The following is a 23,401-nucleotide window of genomic DNA, read 5'->3' on the forward strand; positions in this document are numbered from 1 at the left end:
GTCAGGGGCCCGGGAGCTGGGCCTCGACCCCTGGCCAGGACTCACCTCCTTCCCACGGGCTGTGTCTCCCTGTGGCCCAGGGCCCTGACAGGCGGGGCTGAAGGTGGTTCCGAGGGAAGAGCCTGCCTCCACGATGCTGGCCAGCAGGCTGGTGAGGGGCTGGGGACACAGGGAGTCCTTGAGCTCATGCTGGGTGTCCCCCACCCGAGAAGGCAGGGCTGGGAGGAGCTGTCAGCATCTGCCCCGAGCACCTGTCTTTAAATCTGGTGGAGTCTGCTAGAGCTACTGGGCTGAAATGGCTGGGGGAGAGCAGGGAAATGGGGATGGCTGGGGGAGGGACACTTGCACAGACCCCTGGGAGGTGGGGGAAGGGGTGGGAGATGGGATGCTCATAGTCAAGATGCCTCCCTGAGCCCTCAGGTGCAAGGATGGCTCTTCCATGACCACATCCGGGGCAGGGTGAGGGCATCATGGCAGCTGTGCCCTCCAGCCACCTCACACTCAGATCTAAAGCTCTAGCATGTGTGTGGTTGGAAGTGGAAGATAGTGTGGAGCCTCTTCTCCTCCCCCTTCTTCTCCACAAACTGGTGGCATTTGTGGTAAACCCAGGGACCTGGGGAGGTGGCCTACAAGAGGAGCAGGAGCCGGCAAGGTCAGATGCGAGGTGTCTCGCCTGCATAAAAGGGGTGTGACAGTGTTTCAGCAGCTGCCTCGCCATGACCTCCTGGGCCCTCCTGCTCCTCGCCTCAGTGCTCCTGGCCACCCCAGGTAAGGACATTCCCCATGTGATCCTGGCAGCTCCACCTTAGCTGAGGGTAGGGACAGTTTTGGAGAGTGGATTGGGCTGGACACCTGTGTTGAATCTCTAGGGTAAAACAAGAGAAGGGAAAGATCTCAGAGAGGAGTTGAGAAAAGGTTCCTTTTAGGTCAAATTTGTGTGTGTGTGTGTGTGTGTGTGTGTGTGTGTGTGTGAGAGAGAGAGAGAGAGAGAGAGACATAGGGGGACAGAGAGAAAGAAGGGGTTGCTTGAATGGTTGTGGTGGTGTATAACCTTTCCCCTTGTTTCCAGAAAGATCTTGAGAGCATGTCTTTTGCACAGAGCCTGGGTCAGGGAAGCCTCAGGGCAGTGTGAGGACAGGCCTCCTGGACCCCTCACCAAGCCCCACCCCTGTCTGGGGCTTTGGCCACCTTCTGGGCTCCCCAGCAGCCAGGAGTCCTGACTTTCCCTCCTCTTCCACCTGTGGACAGATGCTGATGGTGTTTCTTCCCCAGGTCTGACCTTTTCTGGTCTGACTCCTGAGGACCATGATGACTTATTCACCACTGACATGTGTCAGGAAGAGCACTTCTTTGAGGCCCTGGACCATGAGGCATCCAAGGTAAGCAGCTGGTTCCCTGCTCATTTCCCTGAGCAACCTCTCCCCCCTCCCTGCCCCTCTGCCCATGGGGCCAGTGTCTCCTCCCTAGGAGCACTAGGCAGGGCAGCACCCTGTGCTGGTGGGAGGGGAGGTAGGAGTGTGGGCTGAAGATGCTGATTTTGTGGATACTCCTTCCTTGGTTGGGTGGGGGGTACCTTGGTCTGGCTGGCTGCTCCTTCCCACCAGGTGGCTCCTCTGCATCTGACCAGAGTCCAGTAGAGGAGCAGGTGCTGGGGTGGGTAAGGTGCTGTGGGTGTGGGGCAGGTTCTGCAGTGTCAGCCCCGCTAAGTCTTGCAGGACAGTGGGCTGGGGCCAGCCAGCTGGCTTCAGGCTCTAAAGGACGGAACGATCATAGGTGATCCTCCTGGCCTAGGAGGTACTGAGGAGCCCCTTCCTGGAGCCCTGCCAGGGGCTGTTGAAGGTGCTGAGAGATCACCTCAGGGGGTGTCATTTTCTGACAGGATGACCAGATGATCTTCACCTGTAAGCCCTGTAAGTTTATAATCAAGATATTGAGAAAAGTCCTGGGACAAGATATCTCACAGGTGAGGCCTTATGGTTGGGGATCCACCAGAATGTGGTCAGGGTATGACTAGGGATTTGGGGGGGGGGGTAGCTCTGAGGGAGGGGCTGATCTCTGGTTGGGCCAGAGCTTCTCAGCAGGGGATCTGTGGGTCTGTGTCTGGGGAGGGACTTCAGAGGATCTCCAGAAAAGGGAGCATGAATGTAGAATGAAGTGTGCATGGTTTCCAACGCATTGTTAAAGGAAACTTATCCCTTGAGAAGGTAGGACCCTCTCCCCTGTAGCCCCACCGCACGTGTCCACGGGAAAGCTCTATGAGGCCAGGAGGGACCTGGGTCAGGGCTGACCAACCCCAGATCTGTCACTTCTAGCTGCATGGCTGGGCCAAGTGCTAATGCTTTCTGAGCCTCAGTTTCCTTCTCTGTGCAATGGGATGGATATCAATCCCCCAACCACTTCCTTAATCTTTTTGAAGGAGCTGAGGGGTGGGATGTGCTGAGCTCCCCACCTGGCCCTGAGCAAGTGCTGAACAAGTGGATGTGTTCCTCCCAGGAGCCTCGTTTCACCTTCCCTCCCTCCCTCCCTCCCTCCCTCTCCTCTGTTCCCTGACCCTGCTCAGCTTCTGGGTGCTGCAGGGCCCACCCTGAGCCCGGGCACTCAGCTGTAGCCTCTCCCCTGCGATGGCAGTAGACGATACTGCAAAATGGAATATGCCAAGGCTCCCAGCTCTCTCTCCTAACCTTCCCCACCCCACCTGAGCCTGAGCCCTGCCAGGCCTGGGACCCAGGGGGCTCGGTAGGCAGAACTTGACTGTGGGTCTAGCAGCAGGGGGCACTGTGCTCCACACACAAGATAGAGGGCCTGGGGTGATGATGCACCAGGGACTGACACAGGACAGAGCCAACTGTCCTTGTCTCCTGAGCCCCTCCTGGCCAGGCCTGGATCTGGGTTTGGGACTGGGCATGAGGGCCGATCCCGGTCTCTCCAGCCTCTGCTTCCATGGCCACCTGGCACTAGGGCCTCCTCCCAGCGTGCCACAGTCCATGGTGCCCATGGCCAGGAGCAGCTGGGGGCTTCAGGGGTCTGGGTGGGGCAGAGCTTACCGGATTCCTGTTTTTCTGTGGTGCTGCCTCTCCAGGAAGCAATCAAGCAGGCTGCATCCCTGGTGTGTCACCAGACGCGTGTGTTCACCGAGTTATGCAACACATTATTTAATAAATATCTTAATGACATCACCCGGGGTATCGTGAATGACAAATCCCCTCAGGAAATCTGTGTGAAAATCAGGATGTGCAGACCTGAGATAGGTGAGTACAGAGGTGACGGCAGAGACTCATTCCTGGAGGGCCCAGGTCATGTCCCCAAGCATGTGCAACATGGTATAACAACTTGGTAATACATCTGTTATAGAGAAAGTCATTAGCAGCTCATACTTGTCCCTCCAGGCTCCCTTAACGAGACACATTCCTCCCCGAACTATGTAGAAATTGAGCAGGAGTTGGGCAGGTGAGCTGTAGCTAGACATGGCTGAGAAATACTCACTAAGAGCCTGGGCTTATGTCCCAGGCAACCCTGGGTGACATCAGGCTCCATCTCTGGTCAGCCATGCACTTGAGCAAGTAGCTTAACACCTGTGAACTTGAGCGTCCCTACCTGTGAAGGGGATAATAATCCTGATTTCTTCTTTGAGTAACGCTTGAGTGAGATGATTATGTGTAAGGAGGTTACACCAAGGAAGTGGCCTCAGACTGGGTTATCATAGATGTCAGAGCCCTGACTGACTCCCGTCCCCAGCCCAGCAGCGGTTCCTGGGAACAGGAACAGGGCACCATCTAGCCCAGGACACCCGGGGCCCGAGAGCTGGGCTCAGGAACCCCGCTGGCAGGGAGGGCTCTGCAGCCTCTCCCTCCAGGGCTGCCCAGGCTGCGCCACAGATCAGGCCAGGGTGGCGGGACCCTGGGGCAAGGAAGGGCCCCTGAGTGGCTCTGGCAGCCAGTCTTGCCTTGACTGAGGCTTTGGGACTTGATGCTGGCAGATCTGGGGTCACCTCGTAATGCGAGGTCCCCACCATTTCCTGTCATTGGGGCCTGTGGTTTCCATCTCCAGAACCCCAAACCCCCTCAGGCTCCTGACTGGGTTCCAGGATGTAACTCTGGGTGTGATCAGCAGGGGCAGGTGGCTGTAGTGCACATTTGCAGGGACCCCACACCTGCCACAGCTGTTTTTCTCCCCACTCCAGGTGACCAAGGAGCTGGGACCTTACTCCACCCCGGGGAGAAGCACAGAGTCTCCAGCAGGCACCGCCAGCTCCTGCCTTCCTAAATCCAGGACGGACCCTCCAGTTTCTCTCAGCTAGCTCCCTGCAGTGTCGTCCCCTGGCAGGAGAATAAAATGTCTTGCAAGCTTTTGGCCACAGCTTCTGTTCCTTTTGGGGGATTGAGGGAAGGGGCTCGGAGACAGGCTTGGGTGACTTATGCACTCACTCAATGAATGTTTATTGCATGTCCCACACTGTTCTAGAAGCTGGGGATATAGTGGTGGATAAGACAACGTTTGCAGCTCTTTCACATAAAGTCATGAGATGCTTATGAAGCCCTCACTAGAGACACACACTCCTTCAAAGCCTGGGGATACAGTGAATATACCTCTAGAAGCTCCCAGACCAGTGGGGGAGAACAACAGGGTTGTAGATAAGAGGGCTCTTGGTCCTTAGGAGCAGAAACCCAGCCTCTGCTTCTCTCTGCAGGGAGCCAATTGTTTTTTTCTAGTTTTGAAGTCGTGTGTTATTTAGGATTCTTTTTATTGTTAGCCACAGAAACTTCACTCTGGTTTAAATTAAAAAGGTAATTGATTGGCTCAAATAGGTAAGCAGGCCAATGAGAGCATTAGGCATGGAAGACTGCAGAAATTTGTGGTGTCACCAGAGCTTCAGTCCTGTATCTCTGTCTTTCTCTCCATTCCTCCCATCTCTGCATACTGAGATTGTTCTCAGGATAGCTTCTTTCTGGGAAGCAGCAGGGGCTGCATCAGGTTGACCCTTTACATTTTGCACTATGTCATCAGGAGGAAAAGAGAGTTCTTTGGTATCCCCTGTTCCAGTGGCTCCTTTGGAAGAAGATGGAAACTTCTTTCCTAGAAGCCCCATCAGATATCTCCTTGTTCTCATTACCAGAATGGAGCAGATGCCATGTGGAACCAAGGAGTATGTTCCAGCAGCTTGGGCTACCCTGATCAGCATGAGTCAAGTCAGGGTGCACCTCTCCAGTAGGGAGGGGTTGCAGTTCCAAATCACGTGAGTGAGAATGGACATGAATACCTGACTGGAGATCATTGCATGGAGAGGGAAAGGCATGGTGGCCATCAACAGGAGCAGTGGGACTTTTGTCCAGGCTCAATCATAAAAGCAGTTCAAGGACTCCCAGTGATGAAACCTGGAGCCATTTGAGAAGGGCTGAGTGCATCACAATAGGTAAGGCAATATCAGATTATAAGCCATTGAGTAAATTAAAATCCCTGAATTCACAGATATTTAAATAACAAACTAATAGTCAAACAACGGAGAAAAGAAAGTGTTACCTACTGTAGACGCCACTCATACAAGTAGACGTAGCTGCAAGATATTTTCTCACAGAACATATACTCATTTGATACGTGTGACGTCAGCAGGTATCAACAGTTCTATGAAGGGGTTCACGTCAAGAGTTGGAGCCAAGTGGGGCAGAGCTGAAGGCCATGTGAGAGTAGAGGTGGGGCCTGTGTGTAAGGTGTGTGTCCACATGGATGACAATGGTCCCGGGAAAGGTCCGAGGCCCACAGTGTAGGAGAGACCCGAGGAACAGCCACAGGGGAGGCCTTGGGGAGGGAGAGGAAGGGTCCAGGGCACGATGGAGGGTGAGCAGGGACTTCTAAAGGTGGGAGTAGAAGAAGGTGGCCTCAGTCTTAGGGGTAACAGCTAGTAAAGGGCAGGGTGCAAGCCAGCTCTGGTCACCTGTCAGGACGAGCATGGGTGCACTTGAGTCCTAATACAGACTCCTCTGTGGATCCTGCTCTCCCCCAGGACCTTCTCAGTTCTCTAACATTTCCTCTGGGAACCACCTGGGCAACCCAGGCTTCCAGCTGGCGTCATGTGACATCCCTCCCTCCTGGCCACTTCCTAGTTCCCTGACCCCAGTTGGGGTGAATGATGACCCCCCCCCTCCTGGCAATTTGGAGTAGCCTCATCCTAGTGCAAAGCAGCTTAGCCCTGGCCAGGCTCTGCAACCATCTCCTTGGGCGTCTTCAGACTTCCTACTGCCTTTGCTCCTAGGTCCCTTCTGTACAGGGCAGCCCCGGGCTCTTTCCAACCTACAAACCACATCTCCTCACCTTCCAGTGGCTTCTCACAGACCTCTGGCCAGAGTCCCAGCTCTGTGTTACATCCTGGTGTCAGGATAGGGAACAAGTGAAGGATCACTTACCTCAAGCAACTGCCAATATACCAAATACTAATAATATCACATGAAATATGTCTAGCACCCTAAATCCCCTCTGTTTGTACAAGAAGCAAAAATTATCAATTTTATTAAATGTTATTGCATGAATACATGTCTTCATGGTGTTCTGCATGACGAGGTAGGAAGTATGCATAGACACTTATATTGCACAGAGAGGTTTGTTGCTTATCTCAAGGAAAAGCACTTGTGTGATTGAGTTGTGAGACCAACTAACTCCTTTATCAGGGAACGCTGTTCTTTACATTATAAAAACACACAACACAAAATTTACAGTCTTCATGATTTTTACTTTTTTTTTTTAAAGATTTTATTTATTTATTCACGAGAGACACGCAGAGAGAGAGAGAGAGAGAGAGGCACAGGCAGAGGGAGAAGCAGGCTCCATGTAGGGAGTCCGACGTGGGACTCGATCCTGGGTCTCCAGGATCACGCTCTGGGCTGAAGGCAGCGCTAAACCACTGAGCCCCCTGGGCTGCCCCTGTTAATGATGTTTAAATGTCTACTCAGCAGTGTTGAGTATATTCTCATTGTTGTGCCACAGACATTCAGTACTTTTTATCTTACAGACCTGACAGTCCATACTCATTGTTAAGCCGTGACTCCCTTTCCCCTGTTCCAAAGCCTGGAAACCACCATTCTAGTTGATGTTTCTGTTAATTTGACCACCTTAGACATCTCATATAAATGTTGCCTATTTGGGTTACTTCACTCAGCATAATGCCCTCAAAGTTCCTCCATGTTCTGGCATTTGACAGGATTTATTTCCTTTGTAAAGTTGGATGGGTGCGTGTGTGATATTTTATTTATTTATTCATTTGTCCATGGACATTTTAATTGCTTACCCCTGGACTATTGCGAATAGTGTTGCCGTGAATGGGACTGAAAACATCTTTGGGATCCTGCTCTCAGTTCTTCTGGATGAATACCTAGAAGTGGGATTGCTGGATCATTTGGTAGTTCTACTTTCAATTTTTGAGGGACTACCTTACTGCTTTGCAGGTGGCTTTATGATTTTACAACACTTTACACACCCCTCCATATTCTCACCAACACTTACTATTTTCTGTTTATTTGCTTACAGCCATTATAATGGGTATGGGGTGATCTTTCAGTGTGGCTCTGCCTTGCATTTCTCTAATGATCACTGATGTTGAGCATCTCTTCATATGCTTGTTAGCCATTTGTACATTTCTTTGGAGAAGTGTGTATTCAAGTCCTTGGCCATTTTAAAATTGAGTTATTTGGGGACGCCCAAATGTGGCTCTGCGGTTGGGTGGCTGCCTTCGACTCAGGTTGTGATCCAGGGATCCGGGATTGAGTCCCGCATCAGGCTCCTGCAAAGAGCCTGCTTCTCCCTCTGCCTACATCGCTGCTTCTCTCTCTCTCTCTCTCTCTCTCTGTTTCTCATGAATAAATAAATCTTTTTAAAAATTTGAGTTATTTGATTTTTTATTACCAAGTTATAGTAGTTTAAAAAAGTATATTCTGGGGATCCCTGGGTGGCGCAGCGGTTTGGCGCCTGCCTTTGGCCCAGGGCGCGATCCTGGAGACCCGGGATCGAATCCCATATCGGGCTCCTGGTGCATGGAGCCTGCTTCTCCCTCTGCCTGTGTCTCTGCTTCTTTCTCTCTCTGTGACTATCATAAGTAAATAAATTAAAAAAAAAAAAAGTATATTCTGGATATTTGTCCATTATCAGATAGATGATTTGCAAACATTTTCTCTCATTGTACAAATGGCCTTTTCAGTTTTGTCAATTGTATCGCTTGATGCAAAAAGTTCTTAAATTTGGGATGCTTGGGTGGCTCATTGGTTGAATGCCTGCCTTTGGCTCAAGGTGTGATTCCGGAGTCCCAGAATCTACTGCCACATCGGGCTCCCTGCATAGAGCCTGCTTCTCCCACTGCCTGTGTCTCTGCCTCTCTTTCTGTGTGTCTCTCATGAATAAATAAATAAAATCTAATAGAAAAAAAGTTCTTAAGGTTGATGAAGTCTCACTTGTTCTATTGCATTTTGTTGCATTTTTTTGGTGTCATATCGAAGAAATCGTTGCCAAATCCACTGTCATGCAGCTTTATAGTTTATGTAGGTTTGGGTATTCCACTTAGGCCTTTAATCCCCTTCTAGTGACTTTTAGTATGTGGTGGAAGGTAATAAGGGTCTACCTTTATTCTTCTCCATGTGGCTCTCCAGTTTTCCCAGCACTGTTTGTTGAAGATGCTTAAATCCCCTTTTATGAACACTTTCTTCATATGGTCTTGCAGGATGGTTAGCAGGCAGGCAGAGTTTCTCAAAACTCATCCACATATTTGGGCATTCATATGAGTAGAAGGGCTACTGTAATATTGATGTGCAGCCTGTTAGCATGAGTTTCTTTTGTCCTTTTGAGAGAGACAGAGAGAGACAGAGAGTGCATGTACATGTGAGTCGGGGGATGGGGAGGCAGGAAGGGAGAGAGAGAATCTTAAGCAGGTTCCATACCTAGCATGGAGCCTGAAGTGGGTCTCCATCTCACAAGCCTCAGATCACGACCTGAGCTGAATCCAAGAGTCGGGTGCTTAAAGGACTGAGCTCTTAGCATTCTGTTTATATAGATATTATGTTAATTACACAAAAGCTGTCTTCAAGTAACTTAGTCAACTTTACTCACATAAAATACAATGAAAGACCTAGTTTCAGCTATGACTTAATTTTGTTTTGTTTAGTTTTTGTTACATAAACTAACCCGTTTATTATAGGCTAGCGATGTTTCAAATGGTGGAGCTTCTACTGGTGTTTCAGTCTTCTGAAGGCCAATGTTACTGTGACGGCAGAAGTTACTGTGGGTCAGGCATCCCCAGTTATCCCCATTTTCATGCAGGAACCATAAGGCCAGACCCCCACAGCTCATCTTTTCATCTTGGTTTTGCCACAGAATGAGCAAGTATACTTGGTATGTTGGCATATTTCAATCTTCTCTACCATTTTGCTGAGGGAGGCATCACCAGGGGTCCTGTGTTTACCAACAATTCTGACCTCCCTGATGTGTTTAGCCATGTTGCCACAAACTAGGTCTGAGCCCAGAGAGTTGTGATTTAATTTTGATGCTGTAAAATCTAGTGCTGAACACTGCGCTTCAGCGGATGGTATCTTTATGGAGATGTGTCCATTTTAAGTTGTCTACTTTAATGACATACAATTGTTTATAGGATAATCATTTTTCTCTTTGTAAGGCTAGGCATAACATCCCTCTTTTATTTCTGAACATAATTATTTGGGTCTTCTCTCTCTTCTTTATAGCAAATTTAACAAAAATCGTCACTTTCACTGATTTTTTTTCAAGGAACCAGAGTTGGGGTTCATTGTCTTCTTTCATGTTTCTCTATCCCTGGTTTAATTCATTTCTAGTCTATCTTTGTTATTTCCTTCCTTCTGCTTTGAGATCTTCTTTTTTAGTATAGGCCTTTATATTATATAAACTCCAGGATTTCCCCATAAGTGCTGCTTTAGAGCTTCCCTTAGTTTTCATCTGTTGTGTCTTTTTTTTTTTTTTTTTTGAGATTTTACTTATTTGAGAGAGAAACAGAGAGAGAGAGAGAGAGAGAGAGCGCACAAGCAGTGGAGAGGGAGAAGTAGGCTGCTCATTGAGCAGGGAGCCCGATGTGGGGCTCAATCCCAGGACCCTGGATCATGACCAGAGCAGCTGCTTAACTGACTGAGCCACCCAAGCTCCCCTGTGTCTTTATTTTTATTCTTTCAAAGTACTTTCTAATTTTTCACCTGATTTCTTTAAAGATTTTATTTCCTTGTGAGAGAGAGCAAGAGAGTGAGAGAGAGAGCAGGAAGGAGGGGCAGAGAGAGAGAGAGAGAGAATCCTAAGCAGACTCTGTGTAGAGCCTGAAACATGGCTTGATCTCACAACCCCAAGACCATGACCTGAGCCAAAATCAAGAGTCAGATACTTAACCTACTGCACCATTCAGGTGCCCTTGATTTTTAATTTTATTCTGTTGTTTGGAAAATATACTTTGTGTCATTTCTATCATTTTAAACTGATTAAAGGTTTTTAATGGACTGGCTTGTAGTCTGTTCTGGAGAATGTTCCATGTGTGGTTAAGAATACCCACTCTGCTTGTTGGTGGTTATTGGGTTCTATAGATGTCTGCTGAGTCTAGTTGGTTTATAGTGTTGTTCAGATCTTCTATTTCCTCATTGTCTTTTTTGCCTCATTGTTCTGTTATTGAAGCTTGGATATTGAAGTCCTTGACTATTACTGTTGAATCCTCTATTTCTCCCTTCTTGTCTGTCACCTTTCATTTCATGTATATTGGTGCTCTGTGTTTAGATGCGTCTATGTTTACACTTGCTGTATCTTCCTGATGGATTAACCCTTTTATCTTAGAAGATGTCCTTTTAAAAATCTCTAGTAAAATTATTCTTTTCAGTTCCATTTTGTCTTTTATTGGTACAGTCCCGCTTTCTTGAGGCTTGCGTGTTGTGTCATTATCCATCTTCGTACTTCCAACCTATTCTTCTGTTTATTTTTTTTACTTTTTATTTTTTTATATTCTTCTGTTTAAATCTAAAATATATCTCCCTCTATATATTGTTGGTTCCTGTTTTGCTTTTCCCTAATCTATTCTGACCATCCTTGCCTTTAATTGGATTGTTTAATACATTTAATGTTACTATTGATATAGATGAATTAAATCTGTCACTTTACTTTTTGTTTTCTACATGTCTCATGTTGTTTTCCTTCTACCCCTCCTTTATTGCTTTCTTTTTGCATCAGATAAGTATTTCCCAATGTAGCTTTTTAATTTCCTTAATGATTTTCTCACTATTCATTTCTCTGAGTTATTTTCTGAGTGTTGCTCTAGGTGTTAGCCTGTATATCTTACCTTATCAGAAACAGCTTCAGACTTATGTGACCTCAACTCCAGTGGGATGTAGAAAAAAAATTTTTTTTAAGATTTTATTTATTTATTCGAGAGAGAGAGAGAGAGAGAGAGTGAGAGAGAGAAGCAGAGACACAGGCAGAGGAAGAAGCGGGCTTCATGCAGGGAGCCTGATGTGGGACTTGATCCCGGGACTCTAGGATCACACCCTGAGCGGAAGGCAGGCACTAAACCTCTGAGCCACCCAGGGATCCCCTAGATGTAGAAATGTTACTCCTGTGCAGCTATTTTCTATTTTTACCCCTTTTTGTGATTATATATATATATATATATCTCATGACCTAAGCCAAAAGCAACAGTTGGATGCTTAACCAACTGTACCACCCAGGAGCCGCAACAATTTTTTTTTTTTAAATCAGTTAGGAGGGGAGAGGAAATGCGCATTTAAACTTTCATAATTACTTATCTTGTCTCATTATTGTTTCATGTGAATGTGTACTTGCTTTCAGCCTGAAGAACATGTTTTAGTATTTCTTGTAAGGTGGGTGTGCTAGCAACAATTCTCTGTTTTTTGTTTATCTGAGAATGTCTTTACTTTGCCTTCATTTTTGTAAGACAGCTTTACTGGCTATAGAACTTTTGGTTGACAGTTGTTTTCTGTGATCCCTTTGAATGTTTTCATTTCACTGTAACCTGGTCTCCACTGTTTTTTTTTTTTTTTTTTTTTATTGGTGTTCAATTTACTAACATACAGAATAACACCCAGTGCCCGTCACCCATTCACTCCCACCCCCCGCCCTCCTCCCCTTCTACCACCCCTAGTTCGTTTCCCAGAGTTAGCAGTCTTTACGTTCTGTCTGCCTTTCTGATATTTCCCACACATTTCTTCTCCCTTCCCTTATTTTCCCTTTCACTATTATTTATATTCCCCAAATGAATGAGAACATATAATGTTTGTCCTTCTCCGACTGACTTACTTCACTCAGCATAATACCCTCCAGTTCCATCCACGTTGAAGCAAATGGTGGGTATTTGTCATTTCTAATAGCTGAGTAATATTCCATTGTATACATAAACCACATCTTCTTTATCCATTCATCTTTCGTTGGACACCGAGGCTCCTTCCACAGTTTGGCTATCGTGGCCATTGCTGCTAGAAACATCGGGGTGCAGGTGTCCCGGCGTTTCATTGCATTTGTATCTTTGGGGTAAATCCCCAACAGTGCAATTGCTGGGTCGTAGGGCAGGTATATTTTTAACTGTTTGAGGAACCTCCACACAGTTTTCCAGAGTGGCTGCACCAGTTCACATTCCCACCAACAGTGTAAGAGGGTTCCCTTTTCTCCGCATCCTCTCCAACATTTGTTGTTTCCTGCCTTGTTAATTTTCCCCATTCTCACTGGTGTGAGGTGGTATCTCATTGTGGTTTTGATTTGTATTTCCCTGATGGCCAGTGATGTGGAGCTTTTTCTCATGTGCTTGTTGGCCATGTCTATGTCTTCCTCTGTGAAATTTCTGTTCATGTCTTTTGCCCATTTCATGATTGGATTGTTTGTTTCTTTGGTGTTGAGTTTAATAAGTTCTTTATAGATCTTGGAAACTAGCCCTTTATCTGATATGTCATTTGCAAATATCTTCTCCCATTCTGTAGGTTGTCTTTGAGTTTTGTTGACTGTATCCTTTGCTGTGCAAAAGCTTCTTATCTTGATGAAGTCCCAATAGTTCATTTTTGCTTTTGTTTCTTTTGCCTTCGTGGATGTATCTTGCAAGAAGTTACTATGGCCGAGTTCAAAAAGGGTGTTGCCTGTGTTCTTCTCTAGGATTTTGATGGAATCTTGTCTCACATTTAGATCTTTCATCCATTTTGAGTTTATCTTTGTGTATGGTGAAAGAGAGTGGTCTAGTTTCATTCTTCTGCATGTGGATGTCCAATTTTCCCAGCACCATTTATTGAAGAGACTGTCTTTCTTCCACTGGATAGTCTTTCCTCCTTTATCGAATATTAGTTGACCATTCCACTGTTTATGATGTGGTGTCAGCTGTGAATATTATTTGGATTCTCTTGAAATTGTTTTTCTCTTCCTGCTTTCATAATTTTCTCCTTGTCTTTGGCATTCAGCATTTTGAATATGATGTGTGGATTTGTGGATCTGTTTGTATGTATCCTATTTTGTGTTTCCTGAGCTTCTTGGATGTGTGGATTGTTTGTCAACAAATTTTGAAAAATTTTCAGTCATTTTTCTTCAAATGTTTTTCTGCTACTTTCTCTCTCCTCTACTGGTACTTCTATTATGCATGAGCTGTTGCACTTAGGAGATCCCATTATTCTCTGAGGCTCTGTTCACTTTTTTTTTTTTCATTCTAATTACTTTCCATTCTTTGGATTTCATAGTTCCTATTGATCTATCATCGAGTGTGCTAATTCCTTCTTCCACTTATTCACATTTACCATTGATTTTTAATTTTAGTTACTGTCTTTTTCAAGTCCAGAATTTCCAACTGATTTTATAAATCATTTTATCTCTTAATTAATGTTTCTATTTGATGTGACACTCATCATGCCTTCCTTCCTTTCCTTAATCATGGTTTTCTCTAGTTTTTTAAATATATTTACAAAGGTTACTTTGAAGTCTTTGTTAAATATGATGATATCTGGTTGCTTTCACAAGCAGTTTCTGTTTCTGGGGTTTTGTTTTGCTTTGCCCTCTAGTGGGGGTCATTCTTTCCTATTCTTTTATGTATTATATTTTGTTGTTGTTGAAAATTGGGTATTTTAGATAATATATTTTAGCAAATCCGACTAGTGGTTAACCACCCACCCTCACCTCACGGTTGTTATTGTTATTTGCTTGTTTAGTTGTTTAGTGGCTGCAGAATTATGCTAGTAAAGTGCCTCCACACCTCTGGTGTTACACCTGGAGGGGGAGCAGCCTTGAGGATGCCACCTTTGTGCTGACAGATGTTTGGGCAGGGCTCTCAGTCTCTTTCTCTAACAATACCCAGTTGTTAAACTGCACAAATTCAAGGCTGATTACTCTATTGTTTTCAGCAATTCCTCAGGGAACAGATTGCTTTACAGTGGAATCCAATCAAATCCAAGTGTCTTTGTAGGGATAGTGCCTGAGGTCAGTGTTTGAGATTTTGTCCAACCTAGGGAAGTCTATTCACTTGTGTCTTTCCCTGTTTCACTCCAGCAAGTAAGCCCATCTACAGTGTGGCTTTTGGGTCTGTCCCATAGGGTCTGTCAATGGGTCTGTCAATCTACTAAGAAATGTCTTCCACAAGAAATCCACCATTTTTGAGAGCTCTCTGAAGCTTGCATCTCTCTCTATTCTGTTGCAAATGAAGTCAGTTCCCTTAGAGGGGAGTTGATGGCCTCTCTTTGTGGCCTGTTCTCCCTCCTGGGGGAAATCCAGGAGCCAAAGCTCTGGTGTTGGGGGTGATGACAATGATGGGCTGCTTCTCTGTGAGTGACACCCCCACTGCAGCAGCTGAATGCTCAGTGGATCAGGAGGCAGCAGCCCCAGGTCACCTCAGCTTGCCTGTCCTGGTGGGAATTCCTTGCGCATGAGCTATCCCAGAGGAAAGTGGGTCCCGTATTCTCAGCCCTGCCATGTGCAACACAGCATCTGTCCCACCAGTAGGACCTGAGAAGACAGTTCCCACCTCTTAGCTACCCTCACAAGGGACTTAGTCTCAGCAACAGGTAGCTGGGGGCAAGATGGCAAGAGCTTGAGTTTGTCTCTGCCAGGAAGATAGCCTTATGGCTAGGATCTGGGAGGAGAGAGAACCCTGAGTTCTTGTCTGTACCAGACAAGAGTGGAGTTTCCATCTTGCTGAGCTGCAAGGGGAGGGAGTCAGTGAGGGTCCTTGTTCAAATACCACAGACTCCATGTAGTTCTTCCTGAGTTTTAGTAGATTTTCTTGAATAAATCTTTCTCCATTTGCTCTATGCACTTAGTCAGATTCCAGAAAATTTGGGTGGTTGTTTTAAAAACAATTTTCACTGGTTTCTTTATTTTATTTTATTTTATTTTATTTTATTTTATTTTATTTTATTTATTTTATTTTATTTTTTTATGATAGTCACACAGAGAGAGAGAGAGAGGCAGAGACACAGGCAGAGGGAGAAGCAGGCTCCATGCAGGAAGCCCAATGTGGAACTCAGTCTCAGAACTCTGGGATCATCCCCTGAGCTGAAGGCAGATGCTCCACCACTGAGCCACTCAGGCAGTCCAATAGATTTTTTTTTTTTTTTGACAGTCATACATTCCTTTCATTCCTGAATGCATGCCCCTTTGCAACATGGCTGCAACTTCTCCCATCAAGCTGGGTCTTCTTTTTGAGTTGATGAAAATGTTCTAAAATTCATGGTGGTGATAGTCACCCTTATCTGTGAATATGCTAAAGGACATTGAATTGAACACATGTTGTGGGTGAATTGCATCGTACGTGAATTACATCTCAATAAACCTGTTTAAAAATTTTGTGTAGGGGGCAGCCCCGGTGGCGCGGTTTAGTGCTGCCTGCAGCCCAGGGCGTGATCCTGGAGACCTGGATCGAGTCCCACATCGGGCTCTCTGCATGGAGCCTGCTTCTACCTCTGCCTGTGCCTCTGACTCTCCTTCTCTCTCTGTGTCTCAATGAATAAATGAATAAAAAATCATTAAAAAAATTTTTTGTGTAGGGGCCCCTGGCTCAGTCAGTACAGCATGTGACTCAATCTCTTAATCTGAACCCCACACTGGGTATAGAGATTACTTAAAAATAGATGTCCACTGTTGGGGTGCCTGGGTGGCTCTGTTAGGTGAGCATCTGACTCTTGATTTCAGCTCAGGTCATGATCTCAGATTTCAGGAGATCTTAGGGTTGTGGGATCAAGCCCTACATCCAGCTCCATGCTCAGCAGGGAGTCTGCTTTTCTCCCTCTGCGAAACTGTCTCAAATAAATACATAAATAAATCAATCTTTTTTTAAAATAAATCTTTAAAAAAACCAAATTCTGTAAAAATATCTTTTAAAAAGTAAGTAAAAATAAAGATTCTGTGTAAAGAAATCAGTTATGTTGAGTTTAACTTTTTTTACTATTTTTTTCAAGGAAGCTTGAAAAAAAGGTTTTATTTTATTTTTTAAGATTTTATTTATTTATTCATAGACACACAGAGAGAGAGAGGCAGAGACACAGGCAGAGGGAGAAGCAGGCTCCATGCAGGAATCCCGACGTGGGACTCGATCCCGGGTCTCCAGGATCGCGCCCCGGGCCAAAGGCAGGTGCCAAACCGTTGCGCCACCCAGGGATCCCTCACTGGTTTCTCTGAGGCGTGAATCCACAGAGCATCTTACGCTGTTGTGCCAGACGTGAGTGAAACTGCCTTGAATGTTTTCTTTTGACAAGTGTAAATGCAGATAAACCATAGAGGGCAGGCCATACAGCTTCAGTTGGTTGCTTAGTGTTTAATGGCCCAATGCATGGCAAGGTCCTGATTAGTTATCTGGGGTAACTACTTTTCTAATTTTGGATGCCAATTCTAGTTGCTTCCCACATATTGACCTGGAAGCCAGTTTTACGAATGTGGAGGTTGAAGCATGGAGAGATGAAAGGACATGTGGAAGGTTCCATAGCCTTGACAGATTCGAGATTTGAACCTAGGCAATTAAGTCTGTACTTCCACACAATCCTGCCTTTCTTCAAGGGTTAGGGGTTTGGGTTCCATTTGTTAAAAAAGAGACAGCAGGCCTACGTCACCAAACCAAGACTTAATACCTAACTTAATTCCAGTTTCAACCTCTCCCAGGAGTGGAAACTTAAACCAGTCAATCTGGCATTAGCTGGTCAGCACTACAGAAGGCGTCTGCCTCACAGACCTCTGCCATCTCCCAAAGGAACGAGACCTTGCCTAAACCAATCCACTCTTTGCTACTGCTGTCCCCTTCTAACTATAAAAGTCTTTTATATTGTACATCACTACGGATCTCCTTACTGTATGCTAGCTGGGATGCTGCTGTGTCACTCATGAATTGTTGAATAAAGCCAATAAGATCTTTAAAACTTACTTGTTAAATTTTGTTTTTTAACACCTTATAACTTAGGGTAAATGTCCATCACAGTGAGTAAGCGAAGCACGTGTCCTTCAGGGACAGCAAGACCAGAAGGCTCTGATACAGGGGGAAATGGTTTGGGACAGAAAAACAAAGAAATGAACCAAGCTAATCATTTCCTCCCTCCTCTGATGCAGTGAATTAGACCCTGCACTGTTGCCAACACAATACTGAGGAATGATACAATAGAATGGGTAATCATTGGCTTATCTTGTGAGTTGAATAAACACTTGAAATTCTACCCCTCCCATTCCTTTCATAAGAGGTGGCATAACTTTGTCAGGTAAACTAGGTTTTCTATGTTCTCAATAGCCTTGGACAAGCCCAGTAGCCTCTCTGCGCCTCAGCTTCCTCATTTTGAAATGAGGATATTGTACAAAGTAGGGATAATGGTTGGCTCAGAGCCAGAGCCCAGGAAACCTGGAGATGGACGGGAAGTCTCCTCCACACCTGGACCCAGGTGAGAGGGAGGTGAGGAGAGGCTGGGGAGACTCACCAGCACCCAGGCCACACAGTGTGGGGAGCAGCAGCAGCCACAGCAGCAGGTGTGACTCGGCCATGTCACCTCCACAGCCTGGATACCTTGCTTGGGTGGGGGCCCTTATACCTGACCAGGGATGTGTGGGGACAGGGTGTATGGGAGGCCCAGGGACCTCAGTGTTTGCCTTTGTCCTGGAGAGCCCTCCAGGCACTTTGATCCCTACCTCTTCTGAGCAGTGACGCTCTCCCAGCCCACCCACCATCTCCTGCCTGCTGCCTGGTTCCTGCTGCCTCTCTCTTCCTGCTGTCAGTCCCATGGGCATGGTCTCTTGGCGGCCTGTAAGCAGGGGGCTTTGGAGTGTCCACATGTGACCCCATGTCTCTGGGCTGTTGGGGGTGGAAAGAGAGGCAGCTCAGGGTAGCCAGAATGAGCCCCCTCCCCTGCCTCCCCAGCCCCTAAGCCTCCTCCACTCCTGAGCAATGCACTTAAGAGCTTCCTGCCCTGCTCTGGAGGGGCAATCCCGGGATACTCCTGGACCTCCTACCTGCCACCCTCTCCTTCCCCTTTCCCCAGAGATTCTATGGACACGTGATTGTCATTCCTCAGAGGAACCTTTCCATGAAACCAACCAACCCCACAAGTGCCCAAGAGTCTGGGACAAGAATGTGGGGACACGATTTCCAGAGTGGCTTCTGAGTAGCCCAGACCAGCCATGCTGCTTGTGGCACCTCAGCACCCCATCCAGGGTAGGGGTGGGGCACAGCTGGAGGTTTAGGAGAAAGAATGTGTCCTTGGCAGGGGTAGAGGCTGCAGGGTGGGACCCACTGGCGGGGCACACCTGGGGACAAGCTCAGACTCACCAAGGGGCAGACACTTCTCTACTGTGCAAGGAGTAGAGCCTTAGCTCCTTGTCACCACCTGGAGATCAGTGTATCTGCTGACTGAGTGGAGGCTGCCAGCATCCGTGCTCCAGGAAGCTCCCCTGATACTCATGGGGATGGCAGGGCGGGGGTTAGTGCCCCTGCACACAGGCTGGTCTGGTGACACGCTGGAGGGCACCCAGCGATTCGTGTAGTCTGTTGGCTCAAGAGCTTGTCAGTATGAGAAAGTCAGTTGCCATGAGGGGAGCCTGTGTCAATGTGGGAGGAAAGCCTAGGAGCAGGGCGGCTGGGTCCGATCAGGAAGCTGGAACTGGAATGTGCTAAAGGTTTACTAAGTGTGCAACAACTGAGCTGGCTGGATGCCCCTGGTTTGGATACAGACAGCGATGAGGGAGCCGCAGAGCAGGGTCTGTGGACGGCTGGCCCCTGGGTACACTGGTCAAGGTAGCCTCACAGCTGTAACAAAGATCCCTCGAGGCCCGTGGCTTCCCATGAGACATGTCTCACTCCCATCCCAGGGCAGACAGGTTGCCCTGTCCCAGGGCAGACAGACTGGGGTTCATAAGGTCCCTCAGGGGCCTGGGCTCCTCTCTCTGCCTGCCTGCCATCCCCCAGGGCTGGAGCCCTGCCCTGGATCCTCTGTCACTGCTGGCAGGGCACAGAGAGGAAGCCTGGAAGATAGGAGGGAGGTTCGAGGGCCATTCCCGGGAGGGGTGTCTTCATCTGTGCCGTCAGCTCACTGTCCAGAACCAGGCCAGGTTCCTGCTGACCCCCATGGCAGGCTGGCAGATGTAGCATTCCCGTGTCCCCGGGGGAAGGGGAATGGAGTGGGACACACGGCATGCTCTCCCATCCAGCCCAGCCAACACAGAGCTGTGTGTTTCCTGGGGTTTGCTGTATAGCGGCTCTGTGGCTCCCATCAAATCCTCGAAGAGGGGTCGGCTTCTCCCCACTGCTGAGCTGTGTCATCCAAGAGCATAAAATAAAGAAACCCGGAGAGCCAGCCAGCCATTCCAGAGAGCCCTGGCGCTGGAGGCAAAGGAGGAATTCAGCCTCATGGTCCCTGGATGGGTCTCTGGTTCCCATCGCTCCAAACACAACTGTCACCACGAACTCTGAGCAAAGTTGGGCTTTTCTTTTTTTTTTTTTTTTTTTTTTTTTAATTTTTATATATTTATGATAGTCACAGAGAGAGAGAGAGAGAGGCAGAGACACAGGCAGAGGGAGAAGCAGGCTCCATGCACCAGGAGCCCGACGTGGGATTCGATCCTGGGTCTCCAGGATCGTGCCCTGGGCCAAAGGCAGGCGCCAAACCGCTGCGCCACCCAGGGATCCCAAAGTTGGGCTTTTCAAGGGACACGGACATTGAGACAGCCGGCACAGATCAGTCTCCTGACCTGCTGGCACATCTATTTCTCACTGTAAGTGAAGAAAGAGTTATTCTGGGAAAAACCAACAAACCAACCAACCAACCAACCAACCAACGCAAACACTGTTGGCTTCCCAAGGTCTGGAGCTTCGTGAACTTGAGTTTGTTGATGCGATGGCTCCCCTACGGGTGCGTGGACGGTGGATAGTTCTGCGGGACAGTCTCTCCTGCCCATGCTCTTTCCACTCGTGCTTCCTGCCTAGCAGTGTGTCCGCAGCTGGCCTCGGTCCCCATGGGGCCAGTCTGTTCTTGCCTGCCCGCAGCAGGAAAGTGGCTTCACACATGCCTGAGTGGCTCATTCTGTTAAGCCTCTATCTGAGTTCCACTCAAGTCATGGTCTCTGGGTCCTGGGAAGGAGTCCTGAGTGTCTCTCCACACTCAGCAGGGAATCTGCTTGTTCTTCTCCCTTGCCCCTTCTCCCACTGTTCTGCCTCTCAAAACACATAAATGAAATAAAAAACAAACAGACCAAGCAACCAGAAGGTTGCCTTGCCACCCTCCTGGCATTAGAAGGCCCCAGGACCCCCTCACTCGACCCCTGGGTCCAGGGTGACATCTACCCCAAAGCGAATCAATCCACAGACCTGGTGGAGACAACTGGAGTTTGAATTGGGAGATCAGAGCTGCATTCCTGGGGCAGCAGAGAAGCAAAGGTGTGAAGAGTGGTCCATTCATGGTGCTTGCGACAGGATGCTGGACTCTTGAGCTCAGTGGCCTGGAGCAAAAAAGCCACTCTTCCCAGGCTCAAGGATGGCTTAGGAAAAGCAGGCAGAGCCAAGTGTTGGTGGGGATGTGGAGAATGCCCCCCCCCCGCCCCCCAGTGCATTACTGGTGGGAAGGGGAGGAGGCACATTGGCTGGAAAAGCAGTATGTGCAAAACAGTTCTTCAGAAAGTCCTCAGTGTACTTCCTGCCACTGAGTGATGTACTTACAAATTGTAAAAATAGTGTTTGTGTATATTTAATTTTGAAGAATGGAGGGCAGGAAGGAGACAGAGAGAGAGAGAGAGAGAGAGAGAGAAGGGATAAAGAAGCCAGGTGGGGTGGGGCAAAGTTTGTTTTTCTCCTTTCTTTTGTAAATGGATTCATTTCTTACTGCAGTGGAGTTGCCAGACTTGGTTGTCTGTGTGACTGTGGAGAGAGATTGGCAGATTCTGGGTGGAGGGGACTGGGGGGCTGGGACAGGGGTCAGGGGTGTTGTCAGGGGTCAGCGCGGAGATCTCCGGGGTCTCCTTGGAGGGGTGCAGGTGAAGAGCCCTCTTCCTCGTCACTCCTCTGGGTCTGGGCTGTGTCTCTGGACATCCTCCTGGGGCTGCTCCCCAAGGGCCTAAGACTGCCCTCCCTCCCCAGGCCCACGACCAAGCCAATCTCTGCTCTGGGCTTGACACTGTCCACTGAAGTGTGGGGCTTGGCGGTAAAACCCAGGGAGTGCCTGGCAAATGGCAACTTGGGAGGCCTCATGGGAGCCCTTCCAGGCACTGCTCTTTTCCCCTGGGTGGGGGTGGGGGGTGTAGGGGCTTGGAGTTTAGCTCTCACCCATGCACTGATTTGACCCAATACCAGTGAGTAGTCTGGGAGGTGGGAGCACAGGGCTCACTGCCCTGGTGGACTTCATGTGCCTTGGGAGCACAGACCGGTAACCAGAGTGGGGCACTGCCCTGGAAGAGGGGAGATCTGGGGGTTTGGGTGGGAGATGGGAGATCTGGGGGGCGAGGTGGGCACAGGACAGCTGGGCAGGGATTTCAGGGAGTCTAGCAGTTGGGCAGTTTTTGAAGGCTGAGATTGGGTAAGTGCTGTGGGTGGAGGGAGTGGCTCCTGCAGAGACCCAAGAGGGAGAGCACTGGGGTTATTGGCTCCTGCTTGATGGAGGAGGCACCTGGGGCCCCCTTCCCAGTAGTGACTTCAGGATGGGGGTCCTCAGTGTGGGGTAATGGGTGGCCTCTGAGCCTCCAGCCCGGAGAGGGAATCCATTTCTTTCGTTTTAAGTCCCTCAGTTTGGTAATGCGTAAGGGGCTCTACCAAAGCACTCCAGTTGCCCACCATATACAACGTGTTCCGTTTTTCCGTCCCTACACCAGCAGCCTATGCCCATGTTTTGCAGATCTGAATTAAGAGCTGCCACGTACAAGGAGGCACCGTACTGGTCAATGCTGCCATCAGCGTTGTTGTTTCCGGTGACCAAGGGTCTGATGGCGGAAGAGGCCTTTGAGAAGAGCACAGAGTCTAGGTGTTAGGAGAGCTGAGTCTAGGCGCCAGCTCTGTGGACGCTCCAAGGTTAGGCCACGCCATTGGCCTTTGCCAGTAATTACTTTGGAGTAAGTATGTGTTCAGGTTCTGGTCCAGCAGAAAGAAGCCTGCTTGGGGGCTGCAGGGGTGGGTGTATGTCTCGGCAATGTGTCCTCCTGGTTAAGAGACCGATGGGGACAGATGTCCCTATCTCCTTTTGGACATTCCCATGCAAGGATGTGATGTAGCCATTGTGTCCCAAGAAGGGAGAAACACGAGAAGCCCAGAGAAGCAGTTCAGAAGCCTGAGCTGGCTGAGGTGCCCATTTACACTTCCGGGCTCTTTTTACTGCTTATACAATTTCTAGTCAGATATTTTCTTGTGTGCAGCCCAAATCATCTTAGCCAAAGGCAGAAGCCAGCGAAGAAGGGAGTCGGGAGGAAGCAAGGGAAGAAGGAAGTCAGTGGATTCTTTCCATCCTTTCAATGTAGATTAAATTCCATATCCTCAAAGGAGGTCTCCCAGTTTGTCCCTAGTGGAGTCCATCTTCCGTCCTCTTGCCCCCATGGACATCTGTCCTTAGTGACATGTCTCAGCACTGGCGCAGTTGCATGAACTTTGGCTTGGGGGCCACAGCTTGAGCCTCAGAATGACCCTCCTGGGTTCCACACACACTCTGTCCTGCCCTTGTCCTGGGATGGTAGCCCCGGGATGAACAGAGCAGAGGTCTGGGGAGCGTCTGGGAGACTCTTCTCCTGAGGGATGAGGGAGTCAGCCAGCCAGGCTTGACCCTCTGACAAAGCCTCAGAATCCCGACGAAAGGTGTGGGGACCTGAGCTCCCAAGGTGTTGGCCACTCCTCGGCCCAGCCCTGCCCCCTGGACTGAGGCCGAGTTGTAGGAAAGGAGAGAGTAGAGACATGTCCCCCTAACACGGTTGGGAGAGGCTAGGATGTCAGAGTAGCAAGAGACAGTTT

At 48.2% G+C, this 23,401-nt stretch overlaps 2 protein-coding genes across 9 annotated transcripts in view; one reads left to right on the forward strand and one right to left on the reverse strand.

Moving 5' to 3' along the window:
* The window catches only part of SFTPB (surfactant protein B), a 43,394-nt gene extending 25,382 nt beyond the window's left edge, over nucleotides 1-18,012 (reverse strand). For all 7 annotated transcript variants that reach the window (XM_072770053.1, XM_072770054.1, XM_072770051.1 and 4 more), the window contains exon 1: nucleotides 17,907-18,012. In XM_072770053.1, coding sequence (XP_072626154.1) covers nucleotides 17,907-17,970 — 64 coding nt within the window. In that variant the 5' untranslated portion in view covers nucleotides 17,971-18,012. The remainder of the gene's footprint in view (nucleotides 1-17,906) is intronic.
* Nucleotides 500-4,350, forward strand: GNLY (granulysin). 2 transcript variants are annotated; one of them, XM_072770061.1, is made up of 5 exons: nucleotides 500-768; nucleotides 1,249-1,379; nucleotides 1,880-1,963; nucleotides 3,080-3,248; nucleotides 4,181-4,350. In XM_072770061.1, exons 1-5 carry the CDS (start codon nucleotides 717-719, stop codon nucleotides 4,261-4,263), a joined length of 519 nt encoding a protein of 172 aa, XP_072626162.1. In that variant the 5' UTR covers nucleotides 500-716; the 3' UTR covers nucleotides 4,264-4,350. The 2 variants fall into 2 exon arrangements, with proteins under 2 accessions (XP_072626162.1, XP_072626163.1); XM_072770062.1 differs by having other exon boundaries at nucleotides 523-768; nucleotides 1,273-1,379.
* Nucleotides 18,013-23,401: the final 5,389 nt, after the last annotated feature.

Source organism: Canis lupus, chromosome 12 (genome assembly GCF_048164855.1).
Source record: "Canis lupus baileyi chromosome 12, mCanLup2.hap1, whole genome shotgun sequence".
Classification (NCBI taxonomy): Eukaryota; Metazoa; Chordata; class Mammalia; order Carnivora; family Canidae; genus Canis; species Canis lupus.